At 27.0% G+C, this 24,963-nt stretch overlaps 2 protein-coding genes and 1 long non-coding RNA gene across 13 annotated transcripts in view; 2 read left to right on the top strand and 1 right to left on the bottom strand.

Moving 5' to 3' along the window:
* Positions 1-9,376, top strand: part of LOC107074205 (uncharacterized) — a 57,115-nt gene extending 47,739 nt beyond the window's left edge. The window contains exons 6-14 of the mRNA XM_089177386.1: positions 1,315-1,575; positions 1,963-2,068; positions 2,296-2,423; positions 2,518-2,767; positions 2,844-2,911; positions 2,984-3,058; positions 3,149-3,403; positions 3,494-3,754; positions 3,840-9,376. Coding sequence (XP_089033512.1) covers positions 1,315-1,575; positions 1,963-2,068; positions 2,296-2,423; positions 2,518-2,767; positions 2,844-2,911; positions 2,984-3,058; positions 3,149-3,403; positions 3,494-3,754; positions 3,840-3,961 — 1,526 coding nt within the window. The 3' untranslated portion in view covers positions 3,962-9,376. The remainder of the gene's footprint in view (positions 1-1,314; positions 1,576-1,962; positions 2,069-2,295; positions 2,424-2,517; positions 2,768-2,843; positions 2,912-2,983; positions 3,059-3,148; positions 3,404-3,493; positions 3,755-3,839) is intronic.
* Positions 9,377-10,113: 737 nt separating this feature from the next.
* The window catches only part of LOC107074182 (uncharacterized), a 134,398-nt gene continuing 119,548 nt past the window's right edge, over positions 10,114-24,963 (top strand). For 3 of the 11 annotated variants that reach the window (XM_089177328.1, XM_089177327.1, XM_015335377.2), the window contains exon 1: positions 20,886-21,022. The gene's annotated coding sequence lies outside the window, so the exon portion shown is untranslated. Of the gene's footprint in view, positions 10,489-20,829; positions 21,025-24,963 lie in introns of those variants that run through there. The other 8 variants (XM_089177324.1, XM_015335371.2, XM_089177326.1 and 5 more) reach the window with 6 other exon arrangements.
* Positions 15,865-20,708, bottom strand: LOC149030934 (uncharacterized). The gene is made up of 3 exons (XR_016178201.1): positions 20,482-20,708; positions 18,074-18,181; positions 15,865-16,061 (listed from the first exon to the last, which is right to left on the bottom strand). It is a non-coding gene; the product is annotated as an uncharacterized LOC149030934 (long non-coding RNA).

Raw genomic sequence — 24,963 nt, 5'->3', positions numbered from 1 at the left:
TTGATTTTTTTAACAACTATATATTTTATTATAATGAATTTGAAATTTGAAAATCCAGCTATTATAAGAGTAACAATTTTTTTGTATAGTTTCTATTATTTTCATTATTATATAGTATAGTAATAATTAATAGTTTAAAATTATTTGTTGAAAAAATATTAAAAAATTATCCAAGCTTGTAAGCTTTAACAAAAAAAAAAGAATCTATTTAATATACTATATGTAAAATATACCTATTAATTTTAATTTAAAGTATATTCAGAAATCTTCCAAGAATAAACTAGCATTTTATTAATTATTTACAACATAAATTATTTAAGAGTATTGATTATATTATTTATTATTCATAACATGATTTTTTTTAATCAAATTATTTTTACTTAATATTATTTATCATTCATTATCTTGCCAATTCTCATCCCTTATTTTTCTACAAATTGATTACTGTTATTCGCCTAGTGCAATGATAAAAATATTTTCCCACGGATTGGTTTCTGCATTAGGACAATAGTTTTTGGGAAGCAACCATAAGCGAGAGAACTGCTAGCTCTTGGGGAAGCGAAACAGTGCACAGTAGTAGTTTGTCTTTCTTTTCCCCATAACTCTCTCTCTCTCTCTCTCTCTCTCTCTCTATCTCTCTTTTTATTCTACACATGCGCACATAAAATCTCTCCCCCTTTTCCGACAAACATTCTCGAAAACACACACACATATATATATATATATATATATATATATATATATATATATATATATATACACGTTATACTCGTCTTCTTAACACACATACAAATGCACATACGCACACAAACATATTTATACGCATACGCGTGTGTATACTCCACAATTCTGAGGTTGATGAGCATGGCGTAACTAAACCTGACGTCCATTGTGTTGGACCACATCCTTGGCATTTGCCGTTGCCAATAGTAGATGAAAGGTCTGATGCCGTATGGTGAATTACGCTAAAGTTTAATTCACTGTGAGCTTGGTGTATTAAATGATTTACTATTCATCGTAGGGCTTGTATAAAGATTTGGGGAGTGTTATTGAATATTTTCTTCTTCTTTTTTTTTTCTTTTTCTTTTTTTTTTTTTATTCTTTTCTTTTATTTTATTTTCCTTTTGCGCCGATTTCTGCATCATCGAACAAACTCAACTCGAATAGGTGTATTATTTGTACCTTAGTAGATACTTACCTACGTCTCAATCCTTCTTTTCTCTCCGCCCCCCCCTCGATATTCTTTTTTTTTAAATTATTAAATTGAAAATAATAAAAAGATATAATAAAAATATTTTTCATTCATCATTTTAGGACTTTATTGCAATCCGGATATAATGGAATTGGAAGCCATGTGCTCGATGATCAGTTCAGACGATCCTTTATACTCTATGTTTCGGAAAAACTCTAAACCCATACCTTGCCCATTCAGCGGACCTCCATTCACGTTTTCGTATAGTCGAGGATATGGTGAATGCGTTTTACCAATAAGTTTGGCCGAAAGATGTACGGACGAGAGTAAACTACTTCTTAAATATCAGGCCTGTCCCGACATCCATGGAACCGAAAGTAACAGTAAGTTTTTAGATTCTTTCTTCCTTTCCTTCTCCGCTACCCCTCTTTTTCTTCTGATCCATCTTCTTAACCCCCTTCTCTCGTATATGTAATTTAAAATTATTATTCAAATTATATAATTTCATTGAAAATGTCTATTTTTTTACTTTCACGTGTTTCTATTTAATTTGATTTTCAAATAAAATTAAAATATTTTGTTCGTATAAATAATGACGATATAATAATTAGCTCGTTAAAACTCGGCAATACGATTAAATTGTTCAAATATTTCTTTATTCGTTCGTTATATTTTTCATACAAAAATTGTATGATTAATAATGAGGATACTTTCTTTTTTATTTCCTTTTTTATTCTTTGAATTATACGATAATTTGTAATAATTTACAGCGGAGGAGTTGCAATGCTTGGCTGTTTGGAACGACGGTGGACGGAATAAATATTTAGTGGGTACACTTAAGGGAAGAAATGCCGTTTCTACTGAAGTAACGTTTAGGTATAATCTCGTTATTTTATATAAGTAACAATTATTTTCTCTTATTAATTAAAAAAAAATAATCATTCTAGAGATTGACCAATAAATAAAGTCAATGAGATTTTTAAAATAAATCAAATGGCAAAAATCGTACGGGAATTATTGGTCAATCTGATATATTATATATATTGTACAAATCTATACGATTAATGAACTCTTTTTTCTTCCTTCCCCATCCCCACTTATAGGTGCTTTTTATACGAAGAGAAACATCATCAGGGAAAAGTAATGTACATGCTTGCTGATTCCGGAGAACCTACTTGCAATGGTTTGACAACTATATCCGATGCATCACTCACTATAAAACTTACAAAAGGTCTCTATCATATAACAGATTATAAAAAAAAAGAATAAATACTTTCTAATTATTAACAAATAATTAACATAGATATTCATAATTTGTTCAACAGTTGACAAAGAACACAGCAGGTGCAAATATCCATCGTGGGTCACGCAACATCACGATTGGTATTCATTGGATGGCACCAAAACTTATCACTTTACAAACAAGAATGCAACGCTCAAAATAAAAGCTCAAGAAACCGATAGAGAAGCATACCACGAGGAAAAAATTGTCTGTCATAATTTAGAAAAGATGCATCCGAACGATAACATGCAGGGTCACAAAGTTAAGGTGATCGCTCATGTGACCAGCGGATGGTAAGTAGATAGTCAAGATTTCTTCTCTATAATAATACATTATTTGACGTGTAACGTTATTGATTCTTTGTTTTAGTGACATCGGTTATGTGTGCATGATATTCCATAAAAGGGAGGGACATATTATTGAAATACAACAATCTGGTTAGTAACTTATATGTAATAATTATTACGTCATTATTTCGTATAATATCTGATTGTTTAATTTGATTTTAGCTCAAAAAGCAATTATGCCGGACGAAGTTTGCTCCCTGTGGGATCCTTCAAATATGCCTTATACGACTCTAATAAGTAAGTATATATATATATATATATGAAATGAGGAATAAGGTTTAAAAATAATCTTGATTTAAAATACATATCCTGTCTGGTCTTCCTTAGCTTCTTTTCTACATCAAAGAAAGTGTTCACACGCTGGTCGGTACTCTATCATACCTTTTGTCCCTTCAAATGTATTCTCGACTACTAACAGACGACAGCGTCGTAGTGAGAGATTTTCGAAAACGGCAAAAAGAAGGACGTGGCAGGACGACATTGAAGGTGAAGAGTGTAGAAGTACGGATATTCAAATAGGATGTAGTTCTTCCGATCAAAATGAAATGATTATTGCAAATACTTGTGAACATGAAGAACAGGGTGAGTCTAATAACAAAAAAAAAAAAAAAAGAAAAATATCTTTTATCTTTAAATTTTTGTAATATAAATATGTATATATTTATTTTTCAGCATATTTTTGTCACGGTAGTTGGGAAGAAAAAGGAATATGGTATACTATAGTATCATCTAATAATAGAGAAAAAAACACTGAAAGCATGCTCGACCAAGGACAAACTTATTGTTTCTCAATGCGGTCTGGAATAAATACAGAAAAAATTCAAGATAGGAGTAGATCGTTACAGCAAGAACAAGAGTTGTGGCTTTCAAAGCCAACACGTTTTTGTCAGAGAAATGAAACTAATGAATGGATGTACAGACTCTCAAGTCAAGGTCATTATTGTAACGATATATTCTATATTTTTTAAATATATTACACATATATATCATGTGTATAACATTTAATTTATTATTGCAGGTGTCTGCGAAGATTTAATGAAAGCAGCTTCGAGCAGAGCACCATCACCTACTTTTTCGTTAAATAGTAGTACGATTATCGTTACAATATTCATTACGACATATACGATATTGTTTAGATGATTCAGCATGAAAGGCCTGTAGATATTGATTGAAACTCAAATTATAAACTACATTTAGAAGCAGCATCAGCAGTAGCAGCAGCAACAACAGATACTAACAAACTGAACAGTCGATATAATATTATTACTAGAAGGTGTACAAATAAAAATAAGTTATCGGCCTTCTTTTAAATGAAAATAATAATTTATTTATTTTAAATGTTAATCGGGAAAATAATTTCCTTTTGTTTTTATACATTTCTCGGGCAAATAGCGAATCTCTTAATAGTAAAATAATGGCGGTTTTGAATTCATAAAATTGGTAATGCATTTTTGTTATTTCTTAGAAAGTTTTTTAACAAAATGGAAATATGTTGTTGGATAATTCCTAATGCAGTAGAAAACTACGCTTAAGTTTAACAACAATTTTTGTCCAACAACTGTTCCAAATTCTTATTTGTGAATTTTTTAAATGGTCTTACTTTCTCGACCTTCTCGAAGGCTCTCGAGATTGAAATTTTTAAAAAATAATTCTTTACAGTGTTGATGAATGCATCATCTTTCCTCGATGCTTCACATATCATATCTTTACCCTCACGCGAACGTGAAAAGCATACAGTGCCTAATATGCGCCTTATTGTAACTAATTTTGTTTACTGTGCTAACGATGAATATTTTTAAATTATGTTAAACTATTAATCCGGCAATATAGTCTAATAGATTTGTATTATATAGCCCCAGAATTAGTGAGAAAATGTTTTCGTTCAAATATTTAATATTCGTTTTAATTCTTAAGCCGAGAACTTATTTGTACACCTAATTTTATTATTATTATTATTAGTAGTAGTAGTTTTAGTATTATTATTATTTTATTATTATCATATTAGTATAACAAAGGGATTGATAAACATCGATAATTGAAAAGTTATATTTTAAACTTTTGAAAAATTGCTAGTTTTAAATAGTACAGGATGAACAAGATACAACTAAAGAATGACTATAAGTAAATTATGAAGCTGCAAAGCAGTCGTAAAACTCTCTTATATGTTCAAAGGCTGTTGCACGGTTATTTATTAAAAACAAATTAATTTTTCTCACTGTTCAAATACTTGTTATTGAAGTATTTTATTTTTATATACATATTAGGGAATGTTTATTCTGATGGAATAGCTTGTGAGTTTTCAATAACATCATAGATTTGTGCTTACGATTTAAATAGAAGTTGGTACTTATTCTTCTCTCTCTCTCTCTCTCTCTTTCTCTTTTTCTATCTTACACACTGTTTCCGATAAAGTACGTAACTTTACGCGTAACTATCGATGCTCTGAGATTTAAAAAAAATATATATTTTATATTTCTATACTTAACGTTTATACTGTTTACTATCAATTTTTTACGCAATAATTTGTTAGTATCTCTGCAACGATAACTCTAAGGATTACAACGTGACAAATGTCGAATGTTTCAATGTTTGCAGCAATCAAAGCAGATACAGGTTGATCTTTAGTTTAGCACAAATTGTTGTTACGTATATATATGTATAATATATCGTAGCAATATTTTTCTTTTAACACGATATAACATTGGCACGTACTGCCCGTTCCTAATAGTTTTTCAAACGAAACTAAATAAAAGAAAATATTCTTCTTTTATACTGAAGTAGAATACAAGTTAATAACGAAATCTTTTTTGGACAAAATAATTCTATAACATTCCAAAATTCAAAATAGAGAAGATAAGATTCTGGTGCATTTATTATAATCATTATTATATATTTAATTTATTAAATAATTTTTGTATTATTTCAAGTTGACTCGCGTAAGTTGTTAATTACAATATATATTTTTCTTCTTTAATAAACAATCCTTACTATTCCCAACATTGTATCGTTGGGAAGATTTTCAAATAAAATAAATATATATAAATCTTTTTTAACAGAAAATGTTAAAAAATATATCTAGTTTCTTATAACAGCTATAGATTATTAGCAACAGTCTTTGAATAAAACCAGTTCTAGAGTTGTAGGATTTAAAAATTGATGTAAATCATTAATAATAATCGAGCTATTGTAAATAAAACCAGGGTATAAGTAATTTAACACTAATTTCATTTGTTTTATACTCAAGTGAGAATGAAGTAATAATATGTAATTATAAATTATAACTTAACATGATAAGCTAATTTAAATGTAATAGCGAATGAATAGTTTTATCTTTTAGCTAGTTATACATACGTATGTGTGTACATCTGTATATAATAATTTAAATATTGTATAAAGACTGTTTTTAAAGAGTAAAAAAAGTTTACAGTTCTCGACTACGTTTAGCTAATGAAAAAAAAGTAAAAAAGAAAGAAAGAAAGAAAGCTATATGTGGCTTTGGACGCGTCTTTTGAAAAGGATTTTTAATTTAAAATATTCTTGAAATTACAAGTATCTGTCTTTTCCCGATAATTAATAAGTTTCTACTAAATAGCATTGATAATGAATGATGACCGAAAAGAAAAGTGGTTTCTAGACAAATACAAGATTTATACTTAAATTTTGGAATAAAATGCTTTATCTTTTACATAAGGTTAGTGGATATAGATATAGAGAAAACGATACTAGAACATAAATCACTTTTAACAACGAATCTTGGATAGTTTTAAACGACTATATATCCGTTTTATTTATTTCTGTTGGATATGATATTCTTTATATTATATCTAATATTATATTCCTATCGCACTATTAAAATTAGTGTCAATTTTCTTTTAGTCATCTTCATTTATAATTTACACTGATCACTTTCTTTCAATATATACAGTTATAAATTTTGAAATTACATATTATCTTTATAAAGATATATTGCCTCACGAAACAATAAAAGAAAAAGAAAAAAATAAAAAAAAAATAAAAAATAAAATATTCGATTAAATTTCTGTAAATACACAGGTATTTATTCGTTGTGAAATGTGCGTTTGCGTGAATGCATAAGAATGAATTTGCGTATATAATAATATTATTAAACAAAATTTACATCTATTATATATATTATTATATATATATATATATAATAATATATATATAAATATAACACATTGTTAATATTTATTATATCTAAACGTACAGCCAAACGCAGTGACGCTGACGAAAGCTAGGAAACGTTTTTTACTGTATATATTATATATCGTATAATTGTGAGGGCAATTATGATAGTGGACTAAGCAAATAAAATTGAAAAAGTAAATTTTATGATTTATTTGATATTAACATTATATTATAAAATAAATCATATATAAAATAAATTTATATAATTTTTGTTATTTAGGTCACTATCATAATTACCGACACATATATATACATATATTAAATATTTTCTAAAATTAATGTTCTGTATTCCGGAATTCAAGAAACAGTAAAAAAAAAAACAAAAAAAAAAATAAACTAAAATAAAATAAAACGAAAGAAATTTTGTGAACGAATGAACGAGGTGTCCGTTTGCGAATCATCGAACATCGAGTATAATAAGATAAATCTTTATTTTTATACATACAGGTCGAAGTATCGAGAGCTTGCCTATTTTGCTTAGTGGCTATAGATGTTAATTAAAGATAAACACGTGAATAATGGTAAACAATTTATTTTCTTGTATTATCTAGAATTTCAGTTGCTTCGTTTTAATAGTATGATATGGTAGAACCAACAAACTTTTGACCAAAAAACGATTAACGAAGATACCAAACTTATCTCAATTATTATAATTCCATTCATTTATTTATATATCAATATTTATATTAAACGTTTTTCATTTTGTCATCAGTTCATTTGCATCACATGTCCTACGAATTTTGATCGTGAAAATATTCGTATATTTCTATAAATATATATATATATATTCCTATAAAACTAATTACATTACCAGATTCGAAATCTATTTTACTGCCAATCGTACGAGAATCTCTAATTTTTATTACATTAAAATAAACGCAGTAGCAGCAACAGCAATTAGTTAGTTAAATAGCTAACTAAATAAATAAATAAATAAATAAAATGAATTCCGGATATAGACGTTGAGCAAAATAAAAAAAAAGATAACTAATAAATATTCCTAGAAAATAAGAGATAATCTATTAAAGAACGGCGTGATAAAATAGTTGAGATTTTTCATGGAACAAAAGAAAGAAAAAAATGAAGTGTAGAGATATGCATAAAGTGCCACTAAAGACACTATATATATATATATAAAAGAAGTGATTCACTCGATTTACTAACCATAAAAATAATGCTATGTACAAGAAATATATATATATATATATTTTTCGTTTATCACTGTGATGATTATAGAATTATAAATATTAGTATTTAAGATCGTTTGAGTGTTGCTTTTCTTGCCACTTTAGTCTAGAAAGGAAAAAAAAAAATAATAAAAATAAAAACGTTATATTTCGATGTATTATTAAGAATTTACTGGAATGATGAGAAAATAAGAAATAGGAAAGAAGAATGAAGGATTTAAGAACAAGACATGATTATGGCCTCTGCTTACGAACCTAATTATTATTTTCGATCTAATAATCGTATGAATTTTGTGATGGAGGCATGTCCTTATAAGTATTGTACGTGCTTGAATGGATGAGTAAAAAAATAAGAGAAAAGAAAAAAATTCGTATAACTCTGATAAGATTAAATTCATTATAGAAAAGGAAGATACAAAAATTACCACGAGATAATGATTCCTTCATAATAAGAATATAAGAATATATATATATATGATAATTTGTTTATTGCGTAATATTTTTAATGTCATTTAATTACGTTCGTTTCAATATTACACACATATATATACACACACACACAGACTATCTCGACGCGTTCGTCCATGAAAAAAAAAAAGAAGAAAGAAAAAAAATAAAAGGAAAAACAATTATTAATTAACGAAAAGGGCAAAAGTAAGAACAAAAAAAAACGGCGGAAAATAAAAAATACAAGAGACGATTAGAAAGATATTTACAATTTTTGCTATTAAACGATCGCATAAAATAATATTTTACCGAAAAAAAAAAGTAATAAGAAGGATATAAAAAAAATGAGTAATGATGATAATAATAATAATAATAATAATAATACGATATATATTATCGATCGTCAAAACCGCGAACATCGACATGTTTTTTAAAACAAAAAAAAACAACTCACTGCCTTTACGTAAATACATACGTCGCTCGTTAATGAAGCGTTAAAAAAAATCTAATTGAACGAATAGCTTTTTATATTTTCGATCTCATATCTGCCTTTTCCGAGTGCTAGTTTATTCTGATAATAACGATATAGTATTTCTGTAAAGTGTCAGACAATGCCGACTCGATGGTAAATGAACTAGCATCATGTGTAATGTTTATTATATTTTGAATACGAAATATATACATATAAAAGAAAGACTTTTTGTATATCCGATACGTTGTTCTAAATTCATTTATTTCCCTTTGTATTTTTTCTAAAAAAAAAAAAGAAAGAAGATAAAATAGTGTTTACGTGGGATTTATAAAAAATAATAGTTTTCATCTCATCTAACGTAGTAGTATTAAAATTTAATATTTTGAATAAATTGACTTTTTTTTCTTTTACAATCGATTCAATAACCCGGTTTCAAATTTGAATATATGAAATTCTAAAATATTTTATTATTATTATCTAAAAATTATCCTTATCTATTATTTATTAATTAAACTGATAAAAAATTGATTCTTTATTCAATCCTAAGAAATATAATTTGTATTAAAGATCATTTGTCATATTTATATCAGTTTACAACATTTTAAATACTTTAGGACTTTTATCTTTTGCCAGCTGAAAAAGATAGTGAATGAAAAAAACAAAACGAATAAACGAGTATAAAATAAAATATTATTTATGTTGTTAAAATTTTCACAAAAAAAAAAGAAATCCAAAAAATATCGAATAATGAACTTTAACCCCCATTGAATGATTTTTGACTGACTCATAATATTTCATCGTTCAAAATTCGCGGAAATTGTTGTGCCAACGAGATAGAAAGAGAAAGGGAAAGGATATACGATTATAATGCCATCTACGAGGGTTGGTTAGAAGGGTGAATTTTTCTACGTAACGCTTGTTCTATGACTTATCGACTTTGGTTTGGGAAATTTTCGCGGTGGTGAGTTTGGCGGCACACGTGAGCCATGTCATACACGATACGCGTTTGCTCGAGGATACTGAAAATCACTATTCAAGAGAACGAATAGAAACAGAGATAAAAACACCTTATTATAAGTAATACCTAATACCAGAAAAAGAAGAAGAAGAACAACAACAATAAGAAGAATAAGAAGAAGAATAAGAAAAAGAATAAGAAAAAGAATAATAACAATAATGATAATAGACATAAATCTGAAATAAAATGTTGATTAAAACGTTTGATCATATTTCGTTTAACCGTTAAATATGTGCATAGAACCCACGTGGACTTGCAATCAATAGTGCAGTGTTGTTGCACGGGGGTCAATCAACCCGCGCTCGAGGTCAACTTCATGGTGTCTTCTCTCTGGGTGAGTAGGATGATACTACTTAATAAACGTATTTTCAAAGAACGCGCTATCAACTTCATATTTCATATCGTTAATATATTCAATGGAAATACATTAGAAATAATCATTTTAATTATCTTTTTTTTTTTTGTTTTTACTCATTACGAAGTGTGAAACTTCGTAATAGAAATACGTAGAAATTCGTGATAGATAAAAACAAAAAAATAAAAGTACGTGTGTATTTGACCTATGAGATGGAAAGAGAAAATTCGTTTATCGCGAGATCGCACCGAATTTAGACTCTTCCAGTTCGATCCTCCGCTAGGGTTAAATGTCAATCGATACTCTGCGATCTTTATATTTGATTATAACTATAAAATTCATTGAACATATAAACGATTTTACATAATAATTTAAAAATATCGGAATAATAATTTACATTGATTTTTTTATTGTCTATTACACATATATTATATTTATATGTTATATATTCTAATATATATTTTTAAATCTATATCTATATGTAAGATAGAAGTGTGTGTGTGTGTGTTATACGTTTGTTTTGCCAGATAATACTTTCGCAGTGGATTTTTCAGGTGCATTCACTTTACTGATTGGTGCTTTGCATTAATTCACAATGAAATTTACTATTATAAAAGTCGAAAAATATCTCGTACACAATTTCCCTAAAGTTTTAATTAAATTAATCTTTTCTTGTTTTTTCTTTTTTAGGAAAATCTAATTAATTTCTCTCCGTTTTGTTAGTATTAGTTGAAATTGAAAAAAATGTTCAATATTATTATTATTATTCAAAGTGATTAGAAAAATAAAAAGAAAGAAAAAGATAAAAATTGGCAAAGATCTTTTTCCCCTCTTGCGTTTTCCTTTATTTTTTCCCCTTTTTATTTTCTTGTTTGCTTGCTGGCAACGGATACTACCTCCTCTATTCTGGTTGTTTCACACAGTAATATTTATTCCTTTTTACAATTGAAAGACGGATTTGGAAATAGGGCAGAAGATTGAAAACAGCAATGTAGGACAAAGGTTGGCCGAGGTGAATGGCACCACCTCGTTGTTGAAGCTGCACTCACCTGCCTGCGCAGTCGTTCCGCAGATTTTCACTAAGCTCGATAGAGTAGTAGTAATAGTAGTAGTAGTAATAGTAATAGTAGTAGTTTATTCGTCAACACGGTGAAAAAAAGAAAGATAGAAGAAAAAAGAAAAAGGTCTTCATTTACTTTAATTCATTTAATGAAAAAGAAGAATATGATGGAAGCAGAAAGAAGAGGAGGGTTGGAGGAGGGGGCTAGAAAAAAGATTTATTACTTCAAAAACTCGTTTTTTTTTCTTTTTTTTTTTTTTTTGCAAAATACTCGGCTAATCCTAAGTACGTATATATAGAAGAAGAAATGATTCCTTATGCATTTTTTGAACGAATGCAACGAAGAAAGAGAAATAAAACCTTGATCATGCAACCTACATATGAAAAAGGGAAAGAGATATAGAGATTAGGTGAGAAATTCAGGTTGCCAATAAATTTGTAAAATCGATCGGAATAATGATCGTTTACGCTCCCATTGCCAAGATTCACAGTTGGTTTTGACGATAACGTTGGGTGTTTCGGAGGAAGGTAAAACCTCTCGTTCGAACACCAAGAGATCGCTTATCATTGATCAGCTTGCCGGTTCGAATAAAGCTATTGCGCTCTGGAATTACGTAACTCTGTCTCTATCCCTCTCTCTCTCTTTCATTTTTTATTTTTCTTGGATGGTCGTAATTCCAATGCAATTTTATCAAATTTTTCATTTGAAATAATACAAATCTTACACGAAACGATTATTATCGTAAAACTATAATTATCAATAATTATATATATACCATATGTAGTTATTTCTATCAGTATAACTACAATAACTCGTTTTTTATTCGTAAATTACGTTACATTTAAGGGAAATAAATATTTATTTATATCGTAGTGTTCTTTATTCGTTTGTTAAATATTAATTTAGAGAATAGAAAATATTTTGTTTCAAAATATATTTATATGTTAAAAATTATACGTATTAATATTAAAAAAAAAAAGAACCAATAATGGATAATTATTTTCAATAATTTTGTGAAAATCTTTTAATGTTAACAAAATTAAATCATGTATATATTATATATACAGTATTTGTATATATATATATATATATATATATATATATATATATATATATATATATATATATATTTTTTTTTTTTTTTAAATAATTCTACGTTATTATCATGTATAGAATTAAATGGCACAAATGAAATCACGTACTACGTGATAAATTTAATCCTTCTTAATTACTGACACGAATATGTTTTATTAATAGATTTTTTATAGTAAAATTTATCAATATCGATCAAAAGTTACGACACCATAATGAAGACGCTTATATTATTCGAATGTGTTATGCAACGGTTAATATAACTTTGACCCACACACACACAGGCTTTATATACATGTATTACGTGTTTTAATAATATAATAGATAAGTTGTATCAAGAGCGCATATTATGTTTCGTAACAATGATATTTGTTTGAGGATCAGTAACACACCGTGTTTATTATTATTATTATTATTATTATTTTAACGTAATTGTTATGAAATTAAATAAACCATTTGTAGAAACGATTAGATATTTACTCACTGTTTTGTATTTATATATTTTTCTATGCATTAGATATTCATATATATATATGTATATATACTTCTTTTTTAGTTAATGATTTCACATTATTATAATATTTGGGTAAATTTTCAAAATATCAAATAATAAAATTCGATAAAGTTTTACGAAAAAGAAATGGGAAGGGTGATTTAGACAAGATTTTCATTTTCATCGTTGCTATTCGTTTTAACTTATAACACCTTCTCTTTTACATGAATATGACATTTATTTAATGCGTACTGATTGATTATATCAGTTCGTCTGTTCATCTGAATTCATCATAATGAAGAGTGAAAGAAAGAATCAGAAATGCATTTTCTAGTTCACCTTTTCAATTTAAGAATGTACGTTCTATTTCCCGAAAGAAAAGATCGATCATATTATAAGAAAAGAATATTCGTATCCAGGTCGTATCGATTAGAAATGTTAACAAGATTTCTAATATTATTGATTTATTGAAAATATATTATTATATTTTTAAATTATTATTATTATATTTTTTCTTCTCACTTCATCATAACATATGGTTGCTCAATAACCAATTGTTAGACATAATTAATTAATTAATTAATTAATAGATATTATTTCGAGAGAAAATTCATTTTGAATTGTGAAATAGATCTAATAAATTTCGGAATAATTGATTTTGAATTAATTGAGTCAATGGATTAGTTGTTTAGTTGATATGCATTTAAGTAAATAAATATATACACGTGTGATTATAATCTTGATTTAGATTAACTAATTCAGAATACAAATCAAATGAACTGTAGAAAATCGTTGAAACAAATAAAAATTAGAATTGTTTTGATATTTTTGGATAATGTAATAACAAGTTTATTCTCTGTAGTTTAATTAAGAACAAGGAAGTTATTATTACATGTATATTGAACAGGGTGTCCAAAAAAACCCTTTTACCAAATTGATAAATTAATATCAATGTTTTTCTTAAATATTGATATTTTATTTTGCTTGTAATTTTTCGATGAAGTAACTTTTGGGACACTTTGTATTATTTATTAAAAAAAAATGTTTAGAGGAAAAGTTGTTTATTCTCGTGAGGCTAGTCGTGTTATGGGGAAAATTTTGTTCCAATTTGTAAGTAAATATAAAATTCAAGGGTCATCATTATTTTTTTAAACGAACTGTACATATTTGAACCCCTATAAATTATAGTCTTCAAGGATAATTTTAATATTCATTTTTACATTTAAAGATCATTATGGATATAAGACAAAGTAGAGAAATACAAATTTATATTATACATTTTCCGATATATATATGTAAATAATAAACGAAGTAAATATATTATTTCGTTTAATTATTTTGAACACATACACACATATATTAAGTGTAACAATTAATTTGGTGGTTTGGTATTAAATTCGTAATTATTTGAAAGATGGACCAGAGAGTTGCTGAAAATAATTGATGAAACTATTTCAAATAATAATATAAAATAAAATTAACACGAAAAATAAATTACTTTATAAATAAATATTAAATTTTATGAAGAAAAGGTATCGAATTAATTGTTAAATCTATAATTTCTTTTAGAACCTTATTACCTTTTTTATCACAACCTTGACAAGACTATTAACATGAATGACAATAAACACAAGAAACTGAATAGAAGGATGATTAGTCTTTCATATGATGACGAGTGTATATACTCAGCTATGTATAGTGCATATTATACAGGATAGTTCTCTCCTCTCTCTCTCTCTCTCTCTCTCTCTCTCTCTATCTGTCTCTTTCTCTACGTATTAGTATTTGTTTTCGTTCAATTATTCATTAAACGTACGCGGGTTAACGTTAACGATGTTACTTGAACGCAATTGCAAAACGATCGTTTAATCGAGTCGATTTCTAATTGTTCCTCGTTTCGAAAACGTTTGTTAAACAAATACACGATCTGTTGAGTTGAATAGATAAAGAGACAGAAAAAGAAAAAAGAAAGAGAGAGAGGATAAAATAGTTGTGTAAAATAATTGTTGAAAGAGGAGAAAAAAATGTTACTAACAGTATTTGTTTCATATTAATATGTTACTGTTGATTGTCAAAATCGGTATAATTAAATAGGATCGAATAAAGTAAAATGTGATAAAATAAAACAAACAAATGAAAAATCAAAGACATTCATAGATATATCAATTGTTTTTGTAATGTGTTTTTATTTTATTTTCTTTTTTTCTTTTTTAATTAAATTGTATTGACATTCAGTGAATCCTGGATATGTAATATAAAAATATATAGATTAAAAAAATAAGCATCTTTAAATGCAAATTTTGAATATCTCAGAATTTGTTCGTAACATTCCAGAATTTATATTTATTTAAAAATCAAGAATAATATTATATATAATTAAAATTTAATCTATAAATGTATTATTTATTGAAGAAAATTGTTCACCAGCAATTTCATTGTTATAAATCAATCAAGAAGTAACAAAATTGCTACTACTTTTATACTAAAATATATATATTTTTAAATAAAATCAATTAATACAAAATAAATAAAATCGATTAATATTAAATAAATCCTTAATTTATAATATTCATATAACCTTATTTCAAAGAGACATGACAATTATTGTAAATACACACATATTTCGATGAAGAAAATAAGTCAGATGAGAGAAAGCTGGTTAAAAATTTGTCAAAGAGTTCTGATATGCACGTACGTATATATATATATATATATATATATATATATATATGTACGTAGATATAGAAGACTAGTATATATGCATCATCGAAGATTCTGGCCCGTATTATCGGAAAATATCGGCGACCTAGTACAACCTCCATTCGCCTAGTATTCAATAACTTTTTTTTCTTTTCCTTTAAGCTTGCCAAGCTCGACTGCCTCCTCCTAGACGTTTCACGATTTTCCTACAACGGCAACGATCATTGGTTTAGAAAAAAAAAAAAAAAAAAAACAACGAAAATAAGGTATCGGTTGTAAAGCTTAAACTTTTTAGCGGCTGTGTTATGCAAACGCGAATACCCCTAACTCGTACGAAAAAAACCTTTAAAAAATGTCTTATTTTTTATCGTCACGATAAAAATGTCGGGCTAACTAAAAACTTAGGTGGTTACCGTTATGCAAACTACCGATGGATATTATCAACGAGAAAATGAGTTAATTTTGTATGAAAGTTAAAAAAAAAAAGATATGTTAAAATGAATTTTTTAAGAAACACTTAAGAAAATATTATTACATTGCACACATCATTTTATTATCTCATAAATAAGAAAGTTTTTAGAATCATTTTAAATTGTTTGGGGTTAAGACTCTAGACTATAAAATATGAAATAAACTTATTTATTCATTTTTGTATTAATATTCACGAAGAAATTTTTGATTCCATATAATATTTTGTTATTTTTTCTATTTTTATGTTGATCATTATGTTTAGAGGTTTTGGAAAAAAAAGAAAATGGAAACAATCGGGATAAGATCAAATTAGATATACATGTATATACACACATACACAAACATTAACGTGTAGGAGCATTTTAACCGAAAGTTAAGCTAATCTAAATAGTTATATGGAAAAAAGTATATTTGTTAATGCATTAAAAAAAAATGTAATTATTTTTTTTCGTGAGAAAATTTCGATAAAAGAATCATTTATTTAATACAGAGTTTATCCGTGCGTAATTGGAACCACTTAAAAATATCTTTTTATATCGATTTGATTAGAAAATCAAAAAATTAAACAAAAAATTATTGTGGATACTAAAAACTTTTTATTATTCTTTTATTAATTTTTATATATATATATATATAACAAAAGATATGAATAAAACTAGAAGCAAAATAAAGAATGTTACTTAACACGAATAAAAAATGATTTTTAAATCCTAGAATTGGGGAAAACTAATGTTTTCCATAAACGAATAATTTGAACTTTAAATAATTAAATTATTAAATATGCAAATTTATTTTTCTTTCTTTATTAACATTCAATTTTCTTATTCCTTTTTTGTCAGTTAACACAAATCAATAATCACATTTTAATAAATCGAATAAAGGAAAAATATCTCATAGTATCAATATTTGATATGATTAATTACCTTTCAATATTATCAGCATTTGAATTTATTTTTAGAAAAACAAAAGTATTGAAATCTATTTAAATAATTCACTATTTCATATCTTGAAGACTATAAACAATTAAGAATCAAAAATATTACTTTACACATTATTCTATTTGCAAATTGAATATTTACAAAGATATATAAGCGATAGTTTTAATTACGCGAATGAATTTTTATGATAGATAAAGTTCAATTTTTGTCTTCTTTTTTTAATAAAAAAAAAGAAAACAAAAACAGAAAAAGAAATAAACGAAATTTATAGAACGCTTTCTTCGAATTAGGCCGAATAAATAATTTTTTTTTATAAAATACAGAAAGGTCAAAAGGTGACGAAATTATTATTTATGAAAGTGTGTGTGTGTGTGTGTGTGTGTGTGTGTACACAAAATGAAATTCGAACATAATTTTCTCTGCAAAGTGCAAGGACGTATTCGATTATGACAATCAGCACATTCCCTCATTGTTCAAAAAGTACATATATATTTATCGAATTATAATTTGTATAAACGAGCTTAACTATTATTTACTTTAGAATTATTCTATAATGTAATGGTCTGTTTACGTAATGCAAACGTTCCAACTCAGTGGCTTTAATTAACAGATGATGAAAATGTCTGGCATCGACGTTTTACGTCGAAAGATGCAAAAAACAAAGATAAAGAAAAGGAAGCAGCAAAAATGTAGTATAATTGTATAGTATGATAGAACAATTACGATTGGTTAATTTTTTTTTTTTCATTATAATCTATTTTTAAGATAGACGAAACAAGAATATGAGACACATTGATACACATACTTACATACGCGTAATACATTACATCATATATATACTTAAATTTTCGATAAGTTTGGAAGTATCGGTAAACTTTAAAGGTAACGTTGAAGCTTTTCTCGTTTTAGCCGATGACCTAGAAGAAAAAGTAGACATTTTTATAATCTACAAAGAAAAAGAGAGAGAGAGAGAGAGAGAGAGAGAGAAATAGAATGAGAACGGAAGAAAAGAGGAAAAGAATAAAAGATAACAAAGAAGAAGATTTACAAAAAAAAAAAAGAAAAAAAAAGGATAAGCCTTGTTATTTACAACAATTTTAATTCCAACTAAATTAATTGGATGATTTAAAATCTTAAGCCAGAGGGGTAAATGCTAAATATTGAAAAAATATGTATTAAGCGTTCAGTTTTTCTTTTCTCTGTATTTTTTTTCTTTAAGAAGAAGAAGAAGAAGTAGAAGAAAAAGAAGAAGAAGAAGAAAAAATAAATATCATGCTTTTCGAATTCTAGAGCAAACACGAACGTTGCACCGTAATTTTTTTTATTTTTTTCGCTCGTACATAGAAACGAAACGAATCCCTTTCTTTCAAAATAAACACAAACAAATATATATATATATATATATACATTCATATACAAACATATAGATATACATATAAGTACACATACGATCTATTTTCACGTTGAAAAGGATGAACGATCTTTTGTACGACGCGTTCTTTTCTGCTGATTTCGCAAATCAACCTTTTAATCTCGGTAACGAGTATTCCTTCCATCATTCAGTTCGTGTTTATCCATCTCGGATCCTTTAGATTTCAACGTATACACTACAATACTGTTCTTTGCGTTATTTTTATATATTTCATTAAGATCAATTACGTTTAATTAATTTATCTAAATTAGATCGAAATTAATAAAAAAAAGACCAAGAAAAATTTATCTTCGTATTTCGGTTTTTTATTTCAACATTAAAGCGTGCCTAAGAACATATATATTTTTATATTTAAATAAAATTTGAATTTTTTATACTTATATATATATATATTTAATAATGTAAAATTTATGACTTTATATATGATTCTACGTGTTTTACCTGAGTATTTAAACGAAACCTTCAGGATATCCGATTTTTTTTACAAAATATGTGTTAATATTCATATTTCTACCCGTTATAGAAGCACCATTCAAGTGAAACTTTAACCAAAAATTCATTTAAAACATGTTAAATCATTTACGTACAACATTTTCCCTTAGTTATAGAATAAAATGTTTTTAAAAATAATATTCAAATACATTTTCTTCTTATCACATTTATTTACACTGTCTTCCATAATATATTATAATACGTTTTATTTATTTCTCTTATATTTTTATTTATCCCGTTGATATGTTAAAAATTAATATATATATATATATATATATATATATATATATATATATATATATATATATATATATATATATATGTACACTATTCACGCATTTCGTTTTATTATAGAATCTGTCATTGAGAATGATTTTAAGCCTATTTCTCGAACTTTTATTTGATAAAAGTCAGTGTACTCTATCTTTTTATATGCGTGTTATAGAAGAAGATAGAGAGATCAAAATAAGTCTCACATAAACCGAACCTAAGTCCTGATATCTCGACTTTACTAAGATTAAATACTTTTATATATCCTAACCAATACCTGTTTGAAATACGTTTTTTCTGATTTCTTTGAAAGAACGGTACAAGTAATACATACTTACTAAGTATTGGAAAATCTAAAATATGATAAAACTTTAATAAATAATAATCATTCGTAAAACATTTGGCGAAGAATATCGTCGAATGATTTAGTCGTCGTCAATAATTGAGTAGCTTTGAAGCCAATATAAGGTTGAATCCATTATTTGATATTTTCCAATAGAAAAATGTGAAATTCTTTAAATTTCCTTTTTTTGTTTTAGATTTTGCTTTTATTCCAATAAATATTTATGTTTTAATTTACACATCCTATACATATTTTGTCTTATAAGAAAGACTATTTTGTTTGGAGGGTAAAAAAAGAAAGAAAAGAAAAAAGAAAAAAAAAAGTAACTCTTACATACTTTCCCGATCAAATTAAGAAACCATCAATTTGCAAAACATATGTATTAAAAAAATATAAAAAAAGCAGAACATATATGTTACTTAAACAGTATTATCTGAATTTAAACGAATTGCGATTCAATTATTAAACGAATTTTTTCTTTTATGATACGAATCAAATAAGAAAAAAAAATTTTAAGATTATATTCGATAGGGGAGAAATTCTCAATCGCATTGAAACTAAATAGATGTCGGTAGGATCTGTTATATGGCAGGTAGTTAAAAGGCTTTTGTGCTTAATGCTTTCGAGTGGCCCACTGCCCTTTCTCTTTCTCTCTCTTTCTCTCTCTTTCTCTTTCTTACCCTTTCTCTTTCTCTTTCTCACTTCTCTCTCGTAACATCCTTACAATACTTCTCCTCATCGTTACTCTCTTTCTCTCTTCAATATCAGAGCTAGTAGTAGTAGTAACACGGAGGCAACAGTAGTAGAGACAACACGATCACCTACGAACACGATAGGAAGAATGATGATAGTAGTGGTGTGGATAGAAGTGTTAGTAGTAGTGTGGTGAGTATTGGTGGGGTAGAGGTGGTAGTTTGAACCCGCGAACAAGGGCGCAAGCGCTTCTATCCTTTCTCTCTCTCATTCTCTTTCTATCTATGTATCTATCTATCTTTCTCTCTCTCTCTCTCTCTCTCTGTCTCTTATTGGTTCTCTTTCCCCTAGCATCAACGTTCTCTCGTATTTCGCGGCAGTTATTCGTGGGGTGCGAAAGCGTGAGGTAGTCTCCGTGCAGGTCAAACCCTTAGGTATTACACCTAACTACTACGCGCGAAAAAAAAGAAAAGAACAAAAAAAAGAAATAATACTTTTTCTTCATCGTGTTTCTTCGATTTTCATCCAGTGTGTGCGCCGTGTCTTTTTTTGTTTCTTTTATATCTTTTTTTTATCTCTTTCTCTCTCTCTCTCTCTCTCTCTTTCTTTCTCTGTCTATATATATATATATATGTTACTGTGAAAGGCTGAAGAAATGGAGAATGTCAAGATTCACATGGGCGCTTGGTGTATCTCAGAAATATTAATGTTTAAGAATAAACCCTAATATTTTCGGTCTTTCACTGACGTATTTGATGTGTGTTGACAATTTACCATGTGAATCTTGACATTCTCCAATTTCCGTCTTTCACGGTAACATATATATATATATATATATATATATATATATTTTTTTTTATCTAATATTCTCTCTCTCTCCCTCTCTCTTTTTTACTATAATTTTTTCTCTACTCTTGATGTATCTTTATTTCTTTATTATATCTTTCACTCTCTTAACGTTAAGTTAAGGGTCCACGTTAGTATCGTGTGTAATCGTATTTCTTTTTATCTTTATCTTTCTCTCTATCTCTCTCTTTCCCTTTCTATTTTTCTTTCTTTTCTATACGTTAGCATGGTGCTTTTCCAGTAGAAATTTTGTAATGTTTTATTCGTTTCTCTATCATTAACACAGGATGAGATTATTAACAAAGTTTCTAACTTAAAGTCGGTTTATTTAGTTAAGCTATTTTAATCGAACAAGAAAGTTAATTAATTCCATTTACTTTTAATTATATATATATATACATATATGTCTTTCTCTTATTTTACCTGTGTGTTTTTTTTGTTTAGTTTTTCCTTTTTTCTTTGTGCTCGTTAACCCTTTCCTTCGTGCTCTAAATATTCGATTTATATACTTTATAACTAATCCCGTATCTTTTCTCTTATGAATAATATATCTAATACTTTTATAGTCTCGTAATAAACAATTACACACATATACATACACACATAGAGAGACACACATACGATTTTATTGAATTTTTATTTTATTTTTAAATCATGACATTTCTATGCTGGATAAGGTTTGAATATTCTAATTCTTGTCACATTTATTACATATATAAATTAATTTTATGAATTATTTTATATCACAAGAATTTATATTATAAAGTATTATAAATCATAAGATAAATGTATTTAATTTTGTTGACAAATTACCGTCACATATATTATACTTATATTTTATATACATAGTACATAATTCTTGAAATAGTATTGACTTAAAAAATTAAAAATAATATATTTGTTATACATGTATTTAATAATATTAAAATATATACATATATAAATATAAACAATTTTCTTTTATAATATAAGAAAATTAATTTCTTGTGATGTAGATGTGAAAGCGTATTATAAATCAACGTTATATACACGTACGTTATTTAATAATTCTATACATATGCAAATACGAACATATTCAGGAGTTAGATGCTGGATAATATCTGCGTTTCTATGCGAACCTATGAATTATTAGATCTACTTCGTCGTTCTCTTCTCTCTCTCTCTCTCTCTCTCTTTCTCTCTCTTTCTCACTAACTTTCCATCTACTTCTCTCTTTCCATTTCTATTTCTCACGTTCACGAAAGTGCAGATGCATATATATGTATATATGTATATATACACATTATCGATTGTTCAAAATTTAACTAACATAAGCAATAACTTCCTTAATGTCAAGCGTGTCGTAAATTGAAATCTAATAGTTGAACGACCGAATGAAATATCGTCGAGGAAGTTAAAGTTTAAACAAAGTTGAAAATTGAAGTTTCGTTTATTAGTAAATTTACTCGAAGGAACACACCACACGTTCTTTAAATTTTCCACTTTTTTTTTCTTATCGGTAAAAGAATATTAATAATTTTTTAATCATGTAGAAACATATAAAATGAAATACAATAATAGTTTTAAATAGCGTTAGGATATGAAAATGAAATATTTATTTAGCACGAATATTTATGCACGAGGCTAATGTTAATATAAACGTAGTACACGTGTACACGTTACATTTATATCTAAACGTAGATAAAATCGTGGAAAAATAAATCACATCTATCATGAAAGGGAAGTTATTGTATATATATATACATATGTTTGAAAACACGCACGTTATAAGAATTTTATTGAACATTTCATTTTTCCTTTTCTTTTTTTTATTTTTTTATTTCTTTTCTTTCTTTTCCGTTATTTTAATTTGAAGATTAGAAAAGAAAAGAAAAAAATGTGTATAAACGATTTAACGCAATTCTCTATTATCGATTTTTTTTACATGAAAATGTTTCATAAAAGAGGTTAATATACTAAAGCGTACGTTGTTCGGATTGGTACTTGAAAGGACCTCGGTTGACCTCGTTGAAAGTCGATAAGTCGAAAGCCTCGATAAACCAATCGCATCTTATTCATGCGAGCACATTTAATTCCTCCCCCCCCCCACTTACCCACCCAAACCCCTTCTTCAACGTTCCCTCCTCATTGTACGATTATAATTTTCATCCGGTATATTAACCATCGTATGATTTTAAAAAAGGAAAAATATATATATATATATATATGATTGATGATCCCTTTTCGCGAGAATCTTATTTGTTATTTCTTTCTTTTTTTTCTCCTTCCCCTCTCCCTCACTATTTTTCATAGCAATTTCTCACCAACACGATCCAAGAAAGAAGAAAAAAAGAAAAGAAATTAAAAAATTAAAATAAAATAATATAAATTAATTAAAAAGAAGAAAAAGAAAGAAAACCAATTTTACCATCGATAATAGAATTCTTTTAAGACCATTCGCGTATCGTTGCATTTTGGTACAAAATGCACAATCTGGGTGATTTTATTTATTTCTTTTTTACCGTGTTCGTATAGTCGTTGAGGATAGAATAAAATTTAAATAATATAAGATAGAAAGAGAGAGAGAGAGAGGGAGAGAGAGAGAAAGAGAGATAGTGATAAAGAGAGAATGTGTGGTTATATATATATACACATTTTCCTATATTTCCTCCTTTTTTTCTTTTTTTTTTAGATTCACCGGACATTTAATTTCCATCGAAAGTGCTCGGAAATACGTTTTAACTTATCTTGCATTTGCAAAGACAACGTTTTTCCGTGAAAGATGATTCCTTTCTCTCTTTCGAGAAACTTACATGTAAAGAAAGATTGTGCGTGTTATGTGTAAAAAGATAGAAAGCGGATAGAAATAAAGACGGTAAAATAGTAAAACATAGTAAAAGATAGAAATATAGATAGATAGATAGAATAGTGTGGGAGAGTGAGAGAGAGAGAGAGAGAGAGAGAGAGAGAGAAAAATAAAAAGGAGCTTGTAAAAAGCTTTTGCTGCCTGCTTCCTGTGTTCATCCTTTTATAGTACTACCTACTTTTATTTCTTCTTCTTTTCTTTCTCTTCCTACCCCCTCTTCCTCTCTCTCTAATTCTGCGCCTTTCTGTGTCTCTATCTATCCATCTCTCTCACTCATTCTTTCGCTCTTACACCAACTGTTCTTTAAGTTACTTTTCTCAACCCCAAGTTTTCTCGTCCCCTTCTTTCCTTCCTTCTCTTACATTTTCCTACTTTAACATTTGATTCAACCTCTCTTTAAGCCCTTCTCGTACAGTTGCGAAAGTACATAACCCATATTTCGTCTTTACCTTTTATTTCTTATTCTTCTTTTTGTTTTCTTTTTTCTATACATAAATATTTTTATGTATTATATATTTTATAATATATATATATTAATTATAATATATAGAAGAAGAAATCAAGGAATTATAAATATAAATTGAAGTACTTTATATAGAAAATTCATAAAGATTGGAGAATGAGAATTCAACTATTTGTGATACTTTAAATATTATTCCTTTCGGAATATTTTTTATAACATTTTTTGGATTTAAATATATATATATATATAATATTAATAGTTCAATTACTATAATTATTATTTTTATTTATTAAGAATTTTACTTTTTATGATTTC

This window comes from Polistes dominula, unplaced genomic scaffold (genome assembly GCF_049000335.1).
Source record: "Polistes dominula isolate Pdom_NZ unplaced genomic scaffold, Pdom_raw_medaka contig_20, whole genome shotgun sequence".
In the NCBI taxonomy this organism is placed as follows: Eukaryota; Metazoa; Arthropoda; class Insecta; order Hymenoptera; family Vespidae; genus Polistes; species Polistes dominula.
Note: the sequence above shows the minus strand (reverse complement) of the source record. Positions and strands in the feature narration are given on the sequence as shown.